Raw genomic sequence first — 19,750 nt, forward strand, 5'->3', positions numbered from 1 at the left:
TTGGGCCCTAAGCCCTCCATGAAGCGATCTGTCCATACTCTCGCTATATAGGTACTCTATTTTCGGCTTGTTTGCAAAACGAAACTGCCAACACGTTGTTGAACATCAACCATGTAGGTAAGTCAACAGTAGAATGCTGAAGTCCCGAAAGTAAAAGCTTCCACCATGGCCAAGATACTAGAGTACCTGTATAGGGAGAGTAGCGACAGATCTGAAACTCCGAAAGTCCATCAGGCCTTCACCGATGCCTCCGCGAATGAAGTTGAGTCGTTCAAACTGACGGAATAGAGGCCAACGTTTGACCAAAAGAATGACCCGAAAAAGCATCAAATGATGCTCTTCGGGTCGGCACACCGGTGACCCTGCAAAGATGGCGGAACCTATTTTGCGCGGCAAATTCAAATTAAGCGCGGTATTTTTAATTATTTTCAAATGCGTGACTCCGGTTTCTCTGACGAAGAAACGCTTTGCGCGGTAGTTTTGTTCCTAATTTCTCCTCAAGTGTAAGATAGCCCTTCAATTTTGGTTCTACGTTCAACCCTCTTGATATTTTTCTCTTTTAAACTAACTTTTCTTTCACTTCTTTTTAAACCAATTACTTGTGTTGCTGATGAATAATCCCTGTTTGCATTAATTATGAAAAGCGGGGCACAGAGCTATGACGCTTCATCCTTTTGCTGGCAATAATTAATTTTTTACCCACGTATTAAAATATCATCAAATTATTATGTCATGCGCGCCCTGTAGCTATAAAAACTTATTTTAGGTAGAATTTGTCAAAATGTTCTTTTGGTCACTAAGAACTCTTAAATTTGCTCCGAATGGAATTATTCATCTTATTAGGTACATTGCTTTCATTGATTATCATGAGCTGTAATTGAAAATGGAGTTAGATAAATGGAATAACTGGTGCCGATAAATTTTTCTCTGTGTACAGGTGAGTATTTTTAATGCAGCAGTGATAGTTAAAATAAGGTTTTTGTGACTGAAAATAGTAAAATAACGATTTAAAATTTGTTACTTACATCTTATCTGTGACAGAAATTACTGCCGATAGGAGGGGGAGGGGGTATCTTGCTCATAGAAAAAGAACAACAAAAAATAAAAATCAACGGTTACCTAACTTGCTCACATGCGGATCTCGTTTGCAGTACTTAAGTCAAAATCTCTGCTCAAATATTATTTTCTTAAAAGGGAGTGGAAGAACATTGATTGAAATTTTCACAGAATATTCTTTACTCTCACAAGAAGAATTAGGGCACTTATCATCGCTTGAGATTGAGAATCCTACCATTTAGGACATACATAATGGCAGGAAGTATGCAGCATCGCAAACCTAGATGCACAATTTTTCATTGGCACTGTCTTCAAGTGGGAACTTGTGAATTGAGCTGCTACTTTGTATTAGCAGCTATCTGTTCATTCAACAAGTAAGATAATATTTATAACCCAAAACACTAAAATATTAAAAACCACAGAAAAAGGAATAGTAACCAACCAGGTAAATTTATTGATTAGTTTTATCTATAAAACCACACACTTACTATTTAATAGTATACTACTATAGTATTTAATACTATACTTAATTTCTAAGGGCATGAACGCATCGAAATTATCACAAAGTAAAATTTTTTTTTTTTCTTTTTGTATTAAGAAATATTTTTTATTCAAAAATTACAACTTGGAATACTCATGATAGCATGAGGACTTGCAGGCTTAAGTTACAATCTACTGAAGATAGTTTGTTATAAATGAAATATCCAGAAAGAATATGACCTTCTTAATCTACGATCACTATCCAACCTAGGTTGCATGCCGATAGTATTATCTGCAATTATTCCTGTCTGCTAATTGTTTGCATCACATGGTTTTGAGGGCAACACAGTTCTTGCAGCATAAATACGTCTAACTGGAAAATTTCCTTCTAAAAACCTTAGAGGAAAAGTTTATTTTCTATGGTAGATTATTTGTTCCATTTTTTCAAAACAGCAAAATAGTGGTACTCCCTAGGTGGCAGTTGAGGAAAAATTTGCCAAAATGAGTGGTTGTTAACGCTCAGCATAAATCTCATTATTTTTAGCTTGAGCAAATTTTGAATAATATAGCCCGCATCAATGCTCTTTATCTCAAGATGATGAGTGACCTGCCACCGATGATTTGCCTGCCATCTTCAAAAAGAGTTTTAGAGCTGGAGCAAATTTATTAACTCCGATATAAGTTTGGTGGGAAAAGCTTCGTTTCCTATGATTCTATGCATGGTGATCAAATTACCCGCAGAAAGTTCTTCCTATTATGAAATACTGCACTGAATATGTGATTTTAAAAATAATAACAATAATAATGAGAAAAATCAAGGATGGGATGCGTTATGGATTGCGCATTGCTCTTTTTTTCTGTGACAGGCAATGAGAACCTATTTATGAGAGAATATTGAACGTCCTACATGAAAAAAGCAAAATCTACTTAAAGGGTGATCAGGGGATGAAATGACTATATTTATTTAAGTTTAGTCTTCAAGTTCATATAAATATAATCACAGTATTTATTTTAGCAACACAAAAGGAAATTCACTGAATTCACTGTTAGTACGAGAAAACCAGAGAGAAAATGAACTAAAAGAAGAGCGATTAGGATTCAACAACGGATTCAAAGCCGGCACGCTACCATGCTGCGAGAACGGAGGAACAGGAATGATTTTCAAAATGGCGGCCGATTTGTTTACGTTGTGCGCACCGGTCAACGTGAATGAGCACCGAATTGGTGCGGTTTCGGGGTCATCCGCCGAATTCCAACGATGGATTCCTCCTTTCCGTCAGTCGGTAAAGCCCTTTCCGAACGTTGCAAGTTTTGCTGCAAGTGAGCCGAAAGTGGGAGTCATCACTCATCGATGATCGTGAAATTTGCGGGCGGGACGCAAATTTCACGATCATCGATGAGTGATGACTCCCACTTTCGGCTCACTTGCAGCAAAACTTGCAACGTGTGGAAAGGGCTCTAAACCCGAATGAAGTTAGGGCCCAAAAGGGCAGCCAACCTATGAATTTCGAATGTCCAGAGCGATTTACAAATACAATTGTTACGAACCGTTGTTTAGAAAGCATGTATTTGGTTTACTTTTTGCATAAATTTACTTATTTTTGCGAAAGAACGCTCATTTATGTACATTCTTAGCCATCTTGGTTAGAATTGAAATCTGTAGGCTGGCAGTGAAATTTTGTGTGTTAGAAGTTGCTCAGAAGGGTGGCTGCACTTTTGGGCCCTAAGCCCTCCACGAACCGATCTGTCGCTACTCTCCCTATACAGGTACTCTACAAGATACTAGTGGAGGGTCTCTTGTCTCTGTTGAATTCCAAGGAACGAAGAAAGGAATTTGAGAATGGGCCGATCAAAGATTACGAAATACGTTCAATTTCTGTAATTTTTATTCCCGTTTGTGACTCCATGAAGGGTGTTGTCTTGACGTCTTGACTCTCACAATAATCAGTAGAAGTATAATAAAGGGACTCTAATATCGACCGACCCACCTGACACTAGAGTACCTGTATAGGGACTATAGAGTCCCTTTATACCCAGAGTTAAGACAACTCGATTATCAACTGATTGGCAGCCGGCCTTGGTAGAGTCCCTTTATACTGAGAGTCAAGACAATTTGAATCCATTTCTGATTGGTTCCCGTATTTTAGGCCTCCACAGTGTCACAAACGGGAATAAAGATTACATTTTCACCAATTGCAAAGATTATAATCTGGAATGTACCAGGGAATTACGGGTTCGGCAAGGAACAAACGGAATGAGAGGAGGAACGGAGAAAGGCATTTGAGAATGGGCCGATCAAAGATTACGAAAAACGTTCAATTTCTGTAATCTTTATTCCCGTTTGTGACATCCATGAGCCGAATTGTCTTGACTAGAGTCCCTTTATACCCAGAGTTACGACAACTCACTTTTGGTTGGGCCAGGGTTGGGCTGAAAGTGGCCTAAAAAAAAATCCAATTCTGATTGGTTCTTGCTCATGGAGGCCGAAACGAGTGCACCAAGATGGCGGTACCTCGTATGTGAACAAGAATAATGAAAATATTACCTAATTGTGGTTTATCAAGAGTAAATTGTTATTTCCATCGGTCCAAAATGAAAATAGATTAAGAAATTATTCACAAACCAATCTCATTTTATTTTTAATTGATCAGTTTGTTGATGTTGTTGTTTTTGTGTGACAGACATCGCAGGATTCCTGATCCTTATCCCTCAATATCGTTCGTTTGGGTGCACTCGTTTCGGCTTCCATGGCCAGCCAAGGCCGGCTGTCAGTCAGCTGATAATCGAGTTGTCGTAACTCTGGGTATAAAGGGACTCTAGTCTTGACTCTCAGTATAAAGGGACTCTAGGCCTTGGCTGGCCATGGATAGAGTTCCTTTATACCCAGAGTTACGACAACTCGATTATCAGCTGACTGGCAGCCGTCCTTGGCTGGCCATGGAAGCCGAAACGAGTGCACCCAAACGAACGATATTGAGTGATAAGGATCAGGAATCCTGCGATGTCTGTCACACAAAAACAACAACATCAACAAAGTGATCAATGAAAAAGAAAATGAGATTGGTTTGTGAATAATTTCTTAATCTATTTTCATTTTGGACCTATGGAAATAACAATTTACTCTTGATAAACCACAATTAGGTAATATTTTCATCATTCTTGTTCACATTCGAGGTACCGCCATCTTGGTGCACTCGTTTCGGCCTCCATGAGCGAGAACCAATCAGAATTGGATTTTTTTTTAGGCCACTTTCAGCCCAACCCTGGCCCAACCAAAAGTGAGTTGTCGTAACTCTGGGTATAAAGGGACTCTAGCCATGGAGGCCGAAACGAGTGCACCCAAACGAACGATATTGAGGGATATAAGGATCAGGAATCCTGCGATGTCTGTCACACAAAAACAACAACATCAACAAATTGATCAATTAAAAAGAAAATGAGATTTGTTTTAGGAATTATTTCTTAATCTATTTTCATTTTGGACCGATGGAAATAACAATTTACTCTTGATAAACCACAGTTTGGTGATATTTTCATTATTCTTGTTCACATTCGAAGTACCGCCATCTTGGTGCACTCGTTTCGGCCTCCATAAGCGAGAACCAATCAGAATTGGATTTTTTTTAGGCCACTTTCAGCCCAACCCTGGCCCAACCAAAAGTGAATTGTCTTAACTCTGGGTATAAAGGGACTCTAAGGGACTATTGCGAGAGTACCGACAGATCGGTTCATGGAGGGCTTAGGTATGGAACGCCGTTAGTGTCAAAACCCTTTTCTTGCGCGCGCGGAATTTTTTTTCGGCGCGCGGAAAGAAAAAACCCGTTTTCGATTAAAATCTCTGAATTTCCGGATTCCGCGCCGGTTTTCGATATATTTGCGTCGTTCGTGTCAAAACTATTTTTGTCGGCGCGCCGCTTCAAATCTGTTCCGCGCGCGGAATTTTCGATATATCGATTCCTGCTCGCCGTTTGTGTCAAAACTTTTTTTTTCCGGCGCGGCGCTCCAAATCTGTTCCGCGCGCAGAATTTTCGATATATCGATTCCTGCTCGCCGATCGTGTCAAAACTGTTTTTTCCGGCGCTGCACCAGAAAATAATTCCGCGCGTCACTTTTTCGATTTATCGATTTTTCTGCGCGCGGAGAATATTATCTCTCTTTTGAACGATTTCCATTAAACCGTTGGAGGGGAAAAAGTGCGGTGTTGCCGATAATTTAAATTTAGGAGCCAAGCCGGGCGGTTACAGTAGTTACAGAACAAGTAAAGCCTAAAGCCAAAAGTGGCGGGAAAGGATAACTTATGGTTTTAAATGGGCCTGTTGCATGCAAGAGATACAGCCGCGCGAATAGACTTTTCAAAGGTTAAATGACACAAAAATTACGATGGTCACATTAAAAAAGTCTGAAATACACTACTTACTGCGCAATTTGCGTTGTTAGGAACGCGCTTTTTCAAATTTCCCGCGTCTGGGGGCAGTTTTCTAATCACCGGAAACGAGCAAACGGCGGGCTCGGTGATTTCCGGAAGATGCCGAGTCGTTGTTGTTGTTGTTATTTTTTCCTTCAGTTTGTTTACAAACCCAACGTGATCTCTTATAGTGGTCCATATACGCTTTATGCGCTAACCAAATCGATCAACTTTTAAATATCCAACGCACTCCTCCTACATTTCATTTCACGATATCACGAGTTCCAATTTTTAGGTTATGTTGGCAGTTTTAGTTGACCGGAAATAGCCGCGAGTTGCCGTTAATTGTTTCCGTTAGAAAACTGCCCCCAGACGCGGGAAATTTGAAAAAGCGCGTTCCTAACAGTGCAAATTGCGCAGTAAGGAGTGTATTTCAGACTTTTTCAATGTGACCATCGTAATTTTCGTGTCATTTAACCTCTAAAAAGTCTACTCGCACGGCTGTATCACTTGCATGCAACAGGCCCATTAAATTTAAATTATCGGCAACACTGCACTTTTTCCCCTCCAACGGTTTAATGGAAATCGTTCAAAAGAGAGATAATATTCTCCGCGCGCAGAAAAATCGATATATCGAAAAAGTGGCGCGCGGAATTATTTTCTGGTGCAGCGCCGGAAAAAACAGTTTTGACACGATCGGCGAGCAGGAATCGATGTATCGAAAATTCTGCGCGCGGAACAGATTTAGAGCGCCGCGCCGGAAAAAATGGTTTTGACACAAACGGCGCAAATATATCGAAAACCGGCGCGGAATCCGGAAATTCAGAGATTTTCATCGAAAACGGGTTTTTTCTTTCCGCGCGCCGGAAAAATATTCCGCCCGCCAGAAAAAATTCCGCGCGCGCAAGAAAAGGGTTTTGACAATAACGGCGTTCCATAGCTTAGGGCCCAAAAGTGCAGCCACCCTTCTAACCAACTGCTAACGCACAAAATTTCACTGCCAGTCTGCAGATTCCTATTCTAACCAAGATGGCCAAGAATGTACAGAAATGAGCGTTCTTCCGCAAAATTGAGTACATTTATGCAAAAACTTAGTTAAACACGTGCTTAATAAAGGACGGTTCGTAACAATAGTATCAGTAAATCGCTCTGGATAATTGAAATTCATAGGTTGGCTGCCCTTTTGGGCCCTAACTTTATTCGCGGAGGCATCGGTGAAGGCCTGATGGACTTTCGGAGTTTCAGATCTGTCGGTACTCTCCCTATACAGGTAGAGTACCTATATTAGGAGAGTATGGCCACTGGGTCCCATGGAGAGGCTTAGGACCCAAAAATGGCGGTGCTTTGTTTTGGTTTTTGAGGATGGGAGGGGGGTCATTGCCAACTTTTGACGGTTATCACCAACCGCACTTGCTGCCAACCTTACTACATCTAAGATCATTTTTCTCAAAAATTGCACACGATTAGCCTTAAAAATATGTAAAAAAGTCGCAATAGTGCATTTGGGTAAAGTTCTCGTTACGATAAGCAAAGACAACTACATTTTGAATCATTTTGCATTACATTAACTTTATGGCGTCCGCCATTTTTGGGTCCTAAGGGCTCCATTCAGCCTAAGATGGCTGAGCCAATCAGAGGTGGTAACTCCAGTGGCCATACTCTCTCAATATAGGTACTCTATATACAGGTACTCTACCTGACACCGCAATCACACGCTGAATATGTGGGAGCTGAATGTGGCTTGAATGTGGAAGTCATCGGCCCGATGTATACTCTAGGCCCGATGCCTGATGCCGCAATCAGACGCTGAATTTAGCACCTGAAAGTGGAAGTCAACAGTCATCGCCCAACGGCTGAAATCTAGCAAATTCGAGTTATTTTCATCCAGATATGTATTAAATCTACTCGAATTGTTCAGACAAATTCAAAATTGGTCCGATGGTTGCTGAGAATCGTTGCTGAATTTTGCGCGTCACACCGCAATCACACGCTGAATGTGGGAGCTGAATGTGGCTTGAATGTGGAAGTCATCGGCCCGATGCCTGAATTTTGCGCGTGACGCGCAAAATTCAGCAACGATTCTCAGCAACCATCGGACCAATTTTGAATTTGTCTGAGCTATTCGAGTAGATTTGATACACATCTGGATGAAAATAACTCGAATTTGCTAAATTTCAGCCGTTGGGCGATGACTGTTGACTTCCACATTCAGGTGCTAAATTCAGCGTCTGATCCATAGAGTACAATAGAGTCGCAAAGTACTGGAGCGGCGATGAAGCCAATCCATGAACAGGCGTTTCCGAGCCGCGTGTGCTCCGAAAATAGTGAACCATTTGTGAACCCAACGGCATTTTGTAACACGGCGGCTTATGGAGAAATCAAGTGAATGCTTGTGGTTTTTAGGTATTTTATAATTCAATCAGCATTAATTTTTGCAAATTTTGCTATTTAAAGGTAGTCAAAGCCATAATGAATCCATTGATGTATATTACTCCTGGATAATATTCATATTGGGATTTAATTTCTGACTTATACCAAGTGTGAACCAACCGGCATTTCTTATCACGGCGGCTTACGGGAAAAGCAACGACTGCCCGTGTTTTTTCGACATTTTTTAATTTCATCGATATTAATTTGTGCAAATTTTGCTACAGTTAGATAGTCAAAGTCATAATGAATCCATTGATGTATATTACTCCTGGATAAAATTCATATAGGAATTTAATTTCTGACTTATACCAAGTGTGAACCAACCGGCATTTTTTTACACGGTGACTTATGGAGAAATCAACGACTGCTTGTGTTTTTTCGACTTTTTTTAATTCCATCGGTATTAATTTGTGCAAATTTTGCTTGAAATAGATATTCAAAGCCATAATGAATCCATTAATGTATGTTACTCCGAGATAATATTCATATATGGACTCAATTTCAGACTTATTACCGGCCTACTTATTTTAGCTGGTTCAGTGTGTGTCTAGCCGACGAACGGAGCCGAGTCGGGACCGTCGGGAGTGGGGAGCGCTGAGCGCGAGTCTCTGCGTATGCGTCATCGCTAGTCGCCGCACACTAGTCTCCGGAGAACTGGACAAAACAGCCTCGAAAAGTGACTTCATCGGCGATCCAGTACTTTGCGACTCTATTGTACTCTATGGTCTGATCGCGGCATCAGCGCAAAATTCAGGCATCGGGCCGATGACTTCCACATTCAAGCCACATTCAGCTCCCACATTCAGCGTGTGATTGCGGTGTCAAAACATAGCATAAACATAGCTAATTTTGCGCGTGACGCGCAAAATTCAGCAACGATTCTCAGCCAATTTTGAATTTGTCTGAACTATTCGAGTAGATTTAATACACATCTTGATGATAATAACTCGAATTTGCTAAATTTCAGCCGTTTGGCGATGACTGTTGACTTCCACTTTCAGGTGCTAAATTCAGCGTCTGATTGCGGCAATTGCGGCGCTCGTATATCTAAAAGCACGGGGAAAAAGTGAAGCCTGGTTTGGCGCTGGGTGTGGCGCGGGAATCCATGGCGGCAAACAGAAATTTGATTTGAACTTGTTCTCTTGATTTTTCCACATTTCTTCTTCGAAACGTTTTTAAATGCCTAAAACGAATATATTGAGAAAGTTGGGACTGCGTCCTACTATAATACATTTACTTTTGCTCGGTAACAGGCAGTAATATCAGATAAAGTTAGTTTTTCTTCTGCTCATGGTGGTTCTGCCGGTTCAAACAGGCCGTTACAGTCGTAGATGACAGTTAATCCCAAATGAAATTAATTGGTCGACGACGGATCAAAACTAACCTAAGGTTATACAAATATGAGTGTGTAAGTGAATTTGGGCAAAAATCAACCTAAAATACTTTGTTTCCGTAATTTTATTTAGTTCCCGCCTTACGTTTGAATTTCAAACTTGTCCCGATTTCGCCGCCAATCCTACAGCCAATAGTAGAGGTGATTGAAAAGAAGCTTCATTTTTTGCTTTTAGCGCTCCGTCTTTATGTCTTTGGCCCAAATCCTTACAGTTTGGTTTGAGGTTATGTTCTATTGTTTTGAACCAAACTCTAAGGATATTAATTGAAAAAGCTGAAAATGAGAAATTTCCTGACAATTTCACTTTGCATTGGCATTTGGTACTCAAAAGAATAAAAAATCTGTTTCAAACATAGAGTACAATAGAGTCGCAATGTACTGGAGCGCCGATGAAGTCAATCCATGAACGGGCCTTTCCGAGCCGCTTGTGCTCCGAAAAGTGTGAACCAAATTTGAACCCAACGGCACTTTATATCACGGTGGCTTACGGAGAAATTAGAGTCCCTTTATACCCAGAGTTAAGACAACTCACTTTTGGTTGGGCCAGGGTTGGGCTGAAAGTGGCCTAAAAAAAAATCCAATTCTGATTGGTTCTCGCTCATGGAGGCCGAAACGAGTGCACCAAGATGGCGGTACCTCGAATGTGAACAAGAATAATGAAAATATTACCTAATTGTGGTTTATCAAGAGTAAATTGTTATTTTCATAGGTCCAAAATGAAAATAGATTAAGAAATTATTCACAAACCAATCTCATTTTCTTTTTAATTGATCACTTTGTTGATGTTGTTGTTTTTGTGTGACATACATCGCAGGATTCCTGATCCTTATCCCTCAATATCGTTCGTTTGGGTGCACTCCTTTCGGCCTCCATGGCCAGCCAAGGCCGGCTGCCAGTCAGCTGATAATCGAGTTGTCTTAACTCTGGATATAAAGGGACTCTAGGAGAAATCAAGAACTGTTTGTGTTTTTTCGACATTTTTTTATTCAATCAGCATTAATTTTTGCAAATTTTCTTGTTAACAGGTAGTCAAAGCCATAGTAAATCCATTAATGTATCATACTCCTGAATAATATTCAAAAAGGGACGTAAATTAAGACTTAAACCAAGTGTGAACCGACCGGCATTTCTTATCTCGGCGGCTTACAGGAAAAGCAACGACTGCTTGTGTTTTTTCGACATTTTTTAATTCAATCGATATTAATTTGTGCAAATTTTTGCCATAATTAGATAGTCAAAGCCATAATGAATCCGTTGATGTATGTTACTCCTGGATAATATTCATATAGAAAATTAATTTCTGACTTATACCAAGTGTGAACCAACCGGCATTTTTAAACACGGTGGCTTATGGAGAAATCAACGACTGCTTGTGTTTTTTCGACTTTTTTTTTAATTCCATCGATATTAATTTTTGCAAATTTTGCTTGAAATAGATATTCAAAGCCATAATGAATCCATTAATGTATGTTACTCCAGATAATATTCATGTATGGACTCAATTTCAGATTTATTACCGGCCTAATGTATGTGGACCTGACAGAGACGTTCTGCAGTCTGCTGTAGCGGGACCGAGTGGGAAGGGGGGAGCGCTGAGCGCGAGTCTCAGCTCTCAGCGCATGCGTCATCGCCTCTAGGCCAAAGACATAAAGACGGAGCACTAAAAGCAAAAAATGAAGCTTCTAGAGCTTCTTTTCAATCACCTCTACTATTGGCTAGAGGATTGGCGGCGAAATCGGGACAAGTTTGAATTCAAATGTAGGGCGGGAACTAATAAATAAAATTGCGGAAACAAAGTATTTTAGGTTGATTTTTGCCCAAATTCAGGTACACACTCATATTTTATTAACTTTAGGTTAGTTTCGGTCCGTCGTCGACCGACTGATTTCATTTGGGAGTAACGTAGATCTAGAACTGTAACGGCCTGTTTGAACCTGCAGAACCACCATAAGCAGAAGAAAAACTAACTTTATCTGAGATTACTGCCTGTTACCGAGCAAAAGTAGGTGTAATATATTAGGACGCAGACCGAACTTTCTTAATATAATCGTTTTAAGCATTTAAAACACGTTTCGAAGAAGAAATAAGGAAAAATCAAGAGGACAAGTTCAAATCAAATTTCCGTTTGCCGCCATGGATTCCCGCGCTCATTTACACACTCACACAAGCGCGCAGCGCCGAACCTAGCTTCACTTTTTCCCCGTGCTTTTAGATACGAGCGCTCCGTCTTTATGTCTTTGCTCTAGGCCTTGTCTCGACGGCGCAACTGTTGAGGGAAGCTGGCGCAACTGTTAAGGTTAATCTTCAGCTGTAGTTCCGAAAAAATCCACCACGTCGCGCTGCTAAAATCCGACTCCGAAATCAGTGATTATTTAAATATCACAATAGGTATCTTAAATTCCAAGACTCATAAGTTCTAGCAGCATACGTCTGGAATCCTTAGAAACAAACGCGAGCTTTGAAAGTCTAATAATAAAAGCTGTAAATTGATCCCAGTTTCTCTTACGGGATATCTGTAAGTGCGAGAGAGACAGCTCACGGTGGGAGAGAGGTATCTGCCAACTGCTGAGAGCGATCAAGCGCGATTGGTTGCATCAAGGTCATCATGCTTAACCCTACTTTTTTCTAGGATCAAATTGCAGAGCTTCAGAAATGACTTTTCACGTTGTTTTTAGTGTCAATAGGAAGAAGAATGTTATGGCTAGAACTTATAACTCTTCGATTTAAACAGAAATTCCTTCAACTTTTATAAAAGCTCAAGGACTCACGTGGAGCTGTACGGACTCTAAAACACAGCGGTGGCGCCCCCTGCGCGGAGAAATTTCTTACTTCACGCAGCTGTAGATAAACCTTAAGGAAGGAAGTGTCTCAAAAATGTTTCACTTATAAGAGAAACTTTCAAGGTCAGAAACCTGGAACCGCAACAGTTGTTTACCTTCTTAGTATTTTGAATTGATAAACGCTGGTTACACGTGAAGCGGGAGTTTATTACGGGTGTTTTATTCTGGAGCTGTTATTACATAGAAATATTTGTATACATTTCAGTATTAATTTTATATTTTTGTTTGTAGCATATCACTACAGCAAGAAAATAAAATTTTATCGAATATATTTTCTTTTTATCCAAATCTGTGTTATGACATTGTTTTTTGTTTCATACCTGGTCGAAATAACGCAAAATAATCACCTCCCGTTCATAATTATCAGTTCAGTTACCTCAATTGACATCGTTTAACCTAAAAATATTAATGTTGTTCAAATATTCCCGCCTAAAAGTCCCAGGAACACATGCCTGTGCGTCGAGACCATAGAGTACAATAGAGTCGCAAAGTACTGGAGCGCCGATGAAGCCAATCCATTAACAGGCGTTTCCGAGCCACGTGTGCTCCGAAAATAGTGAACCATTTGCGAACCCAACGGCATTTTGTAACACGGCGGCTTATGGAGAAATCAAGAATTGCTTGTGTTTTTTAGGTATTTTATAATTCAATCAGCATTAATTTTTGCAAATTTTGCTATTTAAAGGTAGTCAAAGCCATAATGAATCCATTGATGTATATTACTCCTGGATAATATTCATATTGGGATTTAATTTCTGACTTATACCAAGTGTGAACCAACCGGCATTTCTTATCACGGCGGCTTACGGGGAAAGCAACGACTGCCTGTGTTTTTTCGACATTTTTTATTCAATCGATATTAATTTGTGCAAATTTTGCTATAATTAGATAGTCAAAGCCATAATGAATCCATTGATGTATATTACTCCTGGAGAATATTCATATAGGGATTTAATTTCTGACTTAACTACCAAGTTGTGAACCAACCGGCATTTTTTAACACGGTGGCTTATGGAGAAATCAACGACTGCTTGTGTTTTTTCGACTTTTTTAAATTCCATCTATATTAATTTGTGCAAATTTTGCTATAAATAGATATTCAAAGCCATAACGAATCCATTAATGTATGTTACTCCTGGGTAATATTCATATATGGACTCAATTTCAGACTTATTACCGGCCTACTTATTTTAGCTGGTTCAGTGTGTGTCTAGCCGACGAACGGAGCCGAGTCGGGACCGTCGGGAGTGGGGAGCGCTGAGCGCGAGTCTCTGCGTATGCGTCATCGCTAGTCGCCGCACACTAGTCTCCGGAGAACTGGACAAAACAGCCTCGAAAAGTGACTTCATCGGCGATCCAGTACTTTGCGACTCTATTGTACTCTATGGTCGAGACAGGGAACTTCGGTTGGTGCATTAAACTCGCTACAGTTGCACCTAATTCCTAGAGTCCCTTTATACCCAGAGTTAAGACAACTCACTTTTGGTTGGGCCAGGGTTGGGCTGAAAGTGGCCTAAAAAAAAATCCAATTCTGATTGGTTCTCGCTCATGGAGGCCGAAACGAGTGCACCAAGATGGCGGTACCTCGAATGTGAACAAGAATGATGAAAATATTACCTAATTGTGGTTTATCAAGAGTAAATTGTTATTTTCATAGGTCCAAAATGAAAATAGATTAAGAAATTATTCACAAACCAATCTCATTTTCTTTTTAATTGATCACTTTGTTGATGTTGTTGTTTTTGTGTGACAGACATCGCAGGATTCCTGATCCTTATCCCTCAATATCGTTCGTTTGGGTGCACTCGTTTCGGCTTTTCGGCTTCCATGGCCAGCCAAGGACGGCTGCCAGTCAGCTGATAATCGAGTTGTCGTAACTCTGGGTATAAAGGGACTCTACTAATTCCCTCAACAGTTGCGCCATAGACCGTATTCGAAAACGGTTCGATGTATCGTTTGGTTCAAAACAATAGAACATAACCTCAAACCAAACTCTAAGGATTTTAATTGGAAAAGCTGAAAATGAGAAATTTCCTGACATTTCACTTTGCATTGGCATTTGGTACTCAAAAGTATAAAAAATCTGTTTCAAAAGATCCGTTCTCTCAGATTTCTGAATTTCCTTTTGAGGCTATGTTTATGTTTTGAACCAATCGATATCGATACAATCTCACCCGTTTGATGTATCGAATACGATCCAAAGACATAAAGACGGAGGGCTAAAAGCAAAAAATGAAGCTTCTAGAGCTTCTTTTCAATCACCTCTACTATTGGCTAGAGGATTGGCGGCGAAATCGGGACAAGTTTGAATTCAAATATAGGGCGGGAACTGAATAAAATAATTGCAGAAACAAAGTATTTTAGGTTGATTTTTGCCCAAATTCAGGTACAAACTCATATTTTTTTAACTCTAGGTTAGTTTCCGTCCGTCGTCGACCGATTAATTTCATTTGGGAGTAACGTTGATCTAGAACTGTAACGGCCTGTTTGAACCTGCAGAACCACCATAAGCAGAAGAAAAACTAACTTTATCTGAGATTACTGCCTGTTACCGAGCAAAAGTAGGTGTATTATGTTAGGACGCAGACCGAACTTTCTTAGTATATTCGTTTTAGGAATTTAAAATACGTTTCGAAGAAGAAATATGCAAAAATCAAGAGGACAAGTTCAAATCAAATTTCCGTTTGCCGCCATGGATTCCCGCGCTCATTTACACACTCACACAAGCGCGCAGCGCCGAACCTAGCTTCACTTTTTCCCCGTGCTTTTAGATACGAGCGCTCCGTCTTCATGTCTTTGATACGATCCATTGAGACAAGGCCTAAACCAACACGTCTTTTACCGCTTTTCGAAATTCCAACACGTTGCGCCGTCGAGACAAGGCCCTAGTCGCCGCACACTAGTCTCCGGAGTGCTGGACAAAACAGCCTCCAAAAGTGGCTTCATCGGCGCTCCAGTACTTTGCGACTCTATAGTACTCTATAGTACTCTATAGTACTCTATAGTACTATAGTACTCTATAGTACACTATAGTACTCCTAGTGCTGGTTTCAAAAGATCCGTTCTCTCAGATTTCTGAACTTACTTTTGAGGCTAGCCGGCCAGGTTGGCCTAGTGGTGACTCTACGTCAATAGGTCCCGGGTTCGAATCCCGGTGGTGGCGACAAATTTTCATGGAAATGACGAGTGGATCTGTAAGCAGAATTCGCTCGGCCTTAATCCGTGAAAATTTGTAAGCCCGAGCATGGATGTCTACCAAACTCCCTGATGTCTTCGGACAATAAATAGTGCCTATAGATGGCTGTAGATTCCTAAAGGAATAGAAGCCACTAAACTCTCAATAAAAAAAAAAAAAAAAAAAAAAAAAAAAAAAAAGCTTTTGAGGCTATGTTTATGTTTTGAACCAATCGATATCGATAGAATCTCACCCGTTTGATGTATCGAATACGAGGGTCTATCGCTGTTGACAGGGACGAGACTAGAGTACCTATATTTAGAGAGAGTATGGCCACTGGAGTTACCACCTCTGATTGGCTCAGCAATCTTAGGCTGAATGGAGCCCTTAGTAGAGTCCCTTTATACCCAGAGTTAAGACAACTCACTTTTGGTTGGGCTGAAAGTGGCCTAAAAAAAAATCCAATTCTGATTGGTTCTCGCTCATGGAGGCCGAAACGAGTGCACCAAGATGGCGGTACCTCGAATGTGAACAAGAATAATGAAAATATTGCCTAATTGTGGTCCATCAAGAGTAAATTGTTATTTCCATCGGTTCAAAATGAAAATAGATTAAGATATTATTCACAAACCAATCTCATTTTCTTTTTAATTGATCCAATTTGTTGATGTTGTTGTTTTTGTTTGACAGACATCGCAGGATTCCTGATCCTTATCCCTCAATATCGTTCGTTTGGGTGCACTCGTTTCGGCCTCCATGGCCAGCCAAGGCCGGCTGCCAGTCAGCTGATAATCGAGTTGTCTTAACTCTGGGTATAAAGGGACTCTAGCCCTTAGGACCCAAAAATGGCGGACGCCATAAAGTTAATGTAATGCAAAATGATTCAAAATGTAGTTGTCTTTGCTTATCGTAACGAGAACTTTACCCAAATGCACTATTGCGACTTTTTTACATATTTTTAAGGCTAATCGTGTGCAATTTTTGAGAAAAATTATCTTAGATGTAGTAAGGTTGGCAGCAAGTGCGGTTGGTGATAACCGTCAAAAGTTGGCAATGACCCCCCTCCCATCCTCAAAAACCAAAACAAAGCACCGCCATTTATGGGTCCTAAGCCTCTCCATGGGACCCAGTGGCCATACTCTCCTAATATAGGTACTCTACCTGTATAGGGAGAGTACCGACAGATCTGAAACCGAAAGTCCATCAGGCCTTCACCGATGCCTCCGCGAATAAAGTTAGGGCCCAAAAGGGCAGCCAACCTATGAATTTCAATTATCCAGAGCGATTTACTGATACTATTGTTACGAACCGTCCTTTATTAAGCACGTGTTTAACTAAGTTTTTGCATAAATGTACTCAATTTTGCGGAAGAACGCTCATTTCTGTACATTCTTGGCCATCTTGGTTAGAATTGGAATCTGCAGACTGGCAGTGAAATTTTGTGCGTTAGAAGTTGGTTAGAAGGGTGGCTGCACTTTTGGGCCTTAAGGCCTCTATAGACGATCAAATTCCCGAACCAATTCCGATCAAAGTAGCATCAAAGTGTCGGGAGTCATCAGTCTGAAATTCATAAATTTGCTTAATTTTAAAATGAAAACTTGACAGAAACGTTTCCTGTGGCAGGAAATGATGAATGATGGCACTCCTGTCTGATCTCACTTTGATCAAAAAAGTGCGGCCCGTCAAAATTTGATGGTAGATGGTGACCACCAGTCATCAGCATGTCTACTTTGATCGGAATTGGTTCGGAATTTGATCGTCTATAAAGGCCTTTAAGCCCTCCATGAAGCGATCTGTCCATAACTCCCATAGAGTACAATAGAGTCGCAAAGTACTGGATCGCCGTTGAAGTCACTTTTCGAGGCTGTTTTGTCCAGTTCTCCGGAGACTAGTGTGCGGCGACTAGCGACGACGCATACGCAGAGACTCGCGCTCAGCGCTCCCCACCTCCCCACTCCCGACTCGGCTCCGTTCGTCGGCTAGACCACACACTTGAACCAGCTAAGTAGGCCGGTAATAAGTCTGAAATTGAGTCCATATATGAATATTACCCAGGAGTAACATACATTAATGGATTCGTTATGGCTTTGAATATCTATTTATAGCAAAATTTGCACAAATTAATATAGATGGAATTTAAAAAAGTCGAAAAAACACAAGCAGTCGTTGATTTCTCCATAAGCCACCGTGTTAAAAAATGCCGGTTGGTTCACAACTTGGTAGTTAAGTCAGAAATTAAATCCCTATATGAATATTCTCCAGGAGTAATATACATCAATGGATTCATTATGGCTTTGACTATCTAATTATAGCAAAATTTGCACAAATTAATATCGATTGAATAAAAAATGTCGAAAAAACACAGGCAGTCGTTGCTTTCCCCGTAAGCCGCCGTGATAAGAAATGCCGGTTGGTTCACACTTGGTATAAGTCAGAAATTAAATCCCAATATGAATATTATCCAGGAGTAATATACATCAATGGATTCATTATGGCTTTGACTACCTTTAAATAGCAAAATTTGCAAAAATTAATGCTGATTGAATTATAAAATACCTAAAAAACACAAGCAATTCTTGATTTCTCCATAAGCCGCCGTGTTACAAAATGCCGTTGGGTTCGCAAATGGTTCACTATTTTCGGAGCACACGTGGCTCGGAAACGCCTGTTAATGGATTGGCTTCATCGGCGCTCCAGTACTTTGCGACTCTATTGTACTCTATGATAACTCCATACTCTCGCTATACAGGTTTACAGGTACTCTAGACGAGACGAGAACTGGTCCCTGCTGTTGATCACCGGTGACTTCGGGGATCAACAATCAACTTTCAGCTTATTTTCAGCTACCTATTGCAACGTGGTTAAGGGCTTAGGCCGCATGTTGAGGGTTTTTTTGGCGCGGAAAGAAGCAGTCTGTTCATTAGATAGCTAGCTGCTCAGCTGCTGTCACCAACCTCTGCACCTTCATTTTATTCTATGTCTGCATCTCTCATCCGCAGTTCACGATATCCTACTTGAATCATTTGATATTGATATGTACCACGACTTTCAGGATGTTGTGACTTTATCGTTCGCAGGCTGACATTTCAGGTGAATTCAAAGATGGTTTTGCAAAATACTGGAAAGTACAAACCAGACACTTCACAAAACCAGCTTGCCTTCAAACTGAGGTAAATTTTCCAAATTTTTTTTTTCTCGTCACACCCCCTATGTAATCAGTTTCTGAAGATCTTGCAGGAGTCATACTTTTATCTGGTTTTTCTTCTTTTAAGGTGTGCTGCATCACGGTTTCGGATTATTTATTTTGAAAGTGACGTGACTCGCAGCACAGCTGTTTTCAAACCATGCCCAATTTACTGCGATAACTCGGTCAAAAGTCTTAGCAAATTTTGACTTGCCAGTTGTAGAAATGACATTTATAATTGACGCCTAGTCCTAAGAATCATGAACATATTTTGAAACTTGGTGGTTTAAGAACAGGACTTGACAACTGAGGAAGTGTTGCTTTCATTTAGCAATCTTTAAAGGTGTTGTCAGCAAAGTTGACGGTTGTTTACTTTCGGTTTGCAGGCAATTTGACGTCACTACTATCCGCATGAAAACATCTGGCTCTCTCAGAAGCAAGAACACAATCCTAGACAAGTTTTTTAATACTTTCAAACCTTGTAACACTTTAATTTTTAGCCACACAGAAATCACAACCACCAAAAAATCGTAAATTATAACTGATAAGTAGTTTTTGTACGATACGATCATGAGACTGATTTTACGGAAATTGGGAATACGGAATTGGAATGCGGAACCCGATAAGGATACCACTTTCTACTTTACGTGAGACTGATGTTTTCAGTGTGGATAGTAGTGAACGCCACTTAGTTCAGAGGCCCAATTTCGTCGTTGGCGCTTGCGAACTGAAAGTAAACATCCGTCAACTTAGCTGACGACACCTCTACCTGTATCCAATACGGGTT

The 19,750-nt window shown here is 40.4% G+C and overlaps 1 protein-coding gene and 1 long non-coding RNA gene across 3 annotated transcripts in view; both read left to right on the forward strand.

Moving 5' to 3' along the window:
• Window positions 1-15,979, forward strand: part of LOC140226030 (uncharacterized) — a 234,405-nt gene extending 218,426 nt beyond the window's left edge. The window contains exon 2 of the long non-coding RNA XR_011900845.1: window positions 15,740-15,979. This is a non-coding gene — a long non-coding RNA (uncharacterized lncRNA). The remainder of the gene's footprint in view (window positions 1-15,739) is intronic.
• Window positions 15,980-18,696: 2,717 nt separating this feature from the next.
• The window catches only part of PolE1 (DNA polymerase epsilon catalytic subunit 1), a 157,677-nt gene continuing 156,623 nt past the window's right edge, over window positions 18,697-19,750 (forward strand). Inside the window, exon 1 of one of the 2 annotated variants that reach the window (XR_011900843.1) lies at window positions 18,697-18,949. Coding sequence is in view for 1 of the 2 variants with exons in the window: in XM_072306321.1 (XP_072162422.1) it covers window positions 18,882-18,949 (68 nt within the window). In the remaining variant the exon portion in view is untranslated. The remainder of the gene's footprint in view (window positions 18,950-19,750) is intronic. The other variant, XM_072306321.1, reaches the window with a different exon arrangement.

The sequence above is a fragment of the Bemisia tabaci genome, chromosome 1 (assembly GCF_918797505.1).
Source record: "Bemisia tabaci chromosome 1, PGI_BMITA_v3".
NCBI lineage: Eukaryota > Metazoa > Arthropoda > Insecta > Hemiptera > Aleyrodidae > Bemisia > Bemisia tabaci.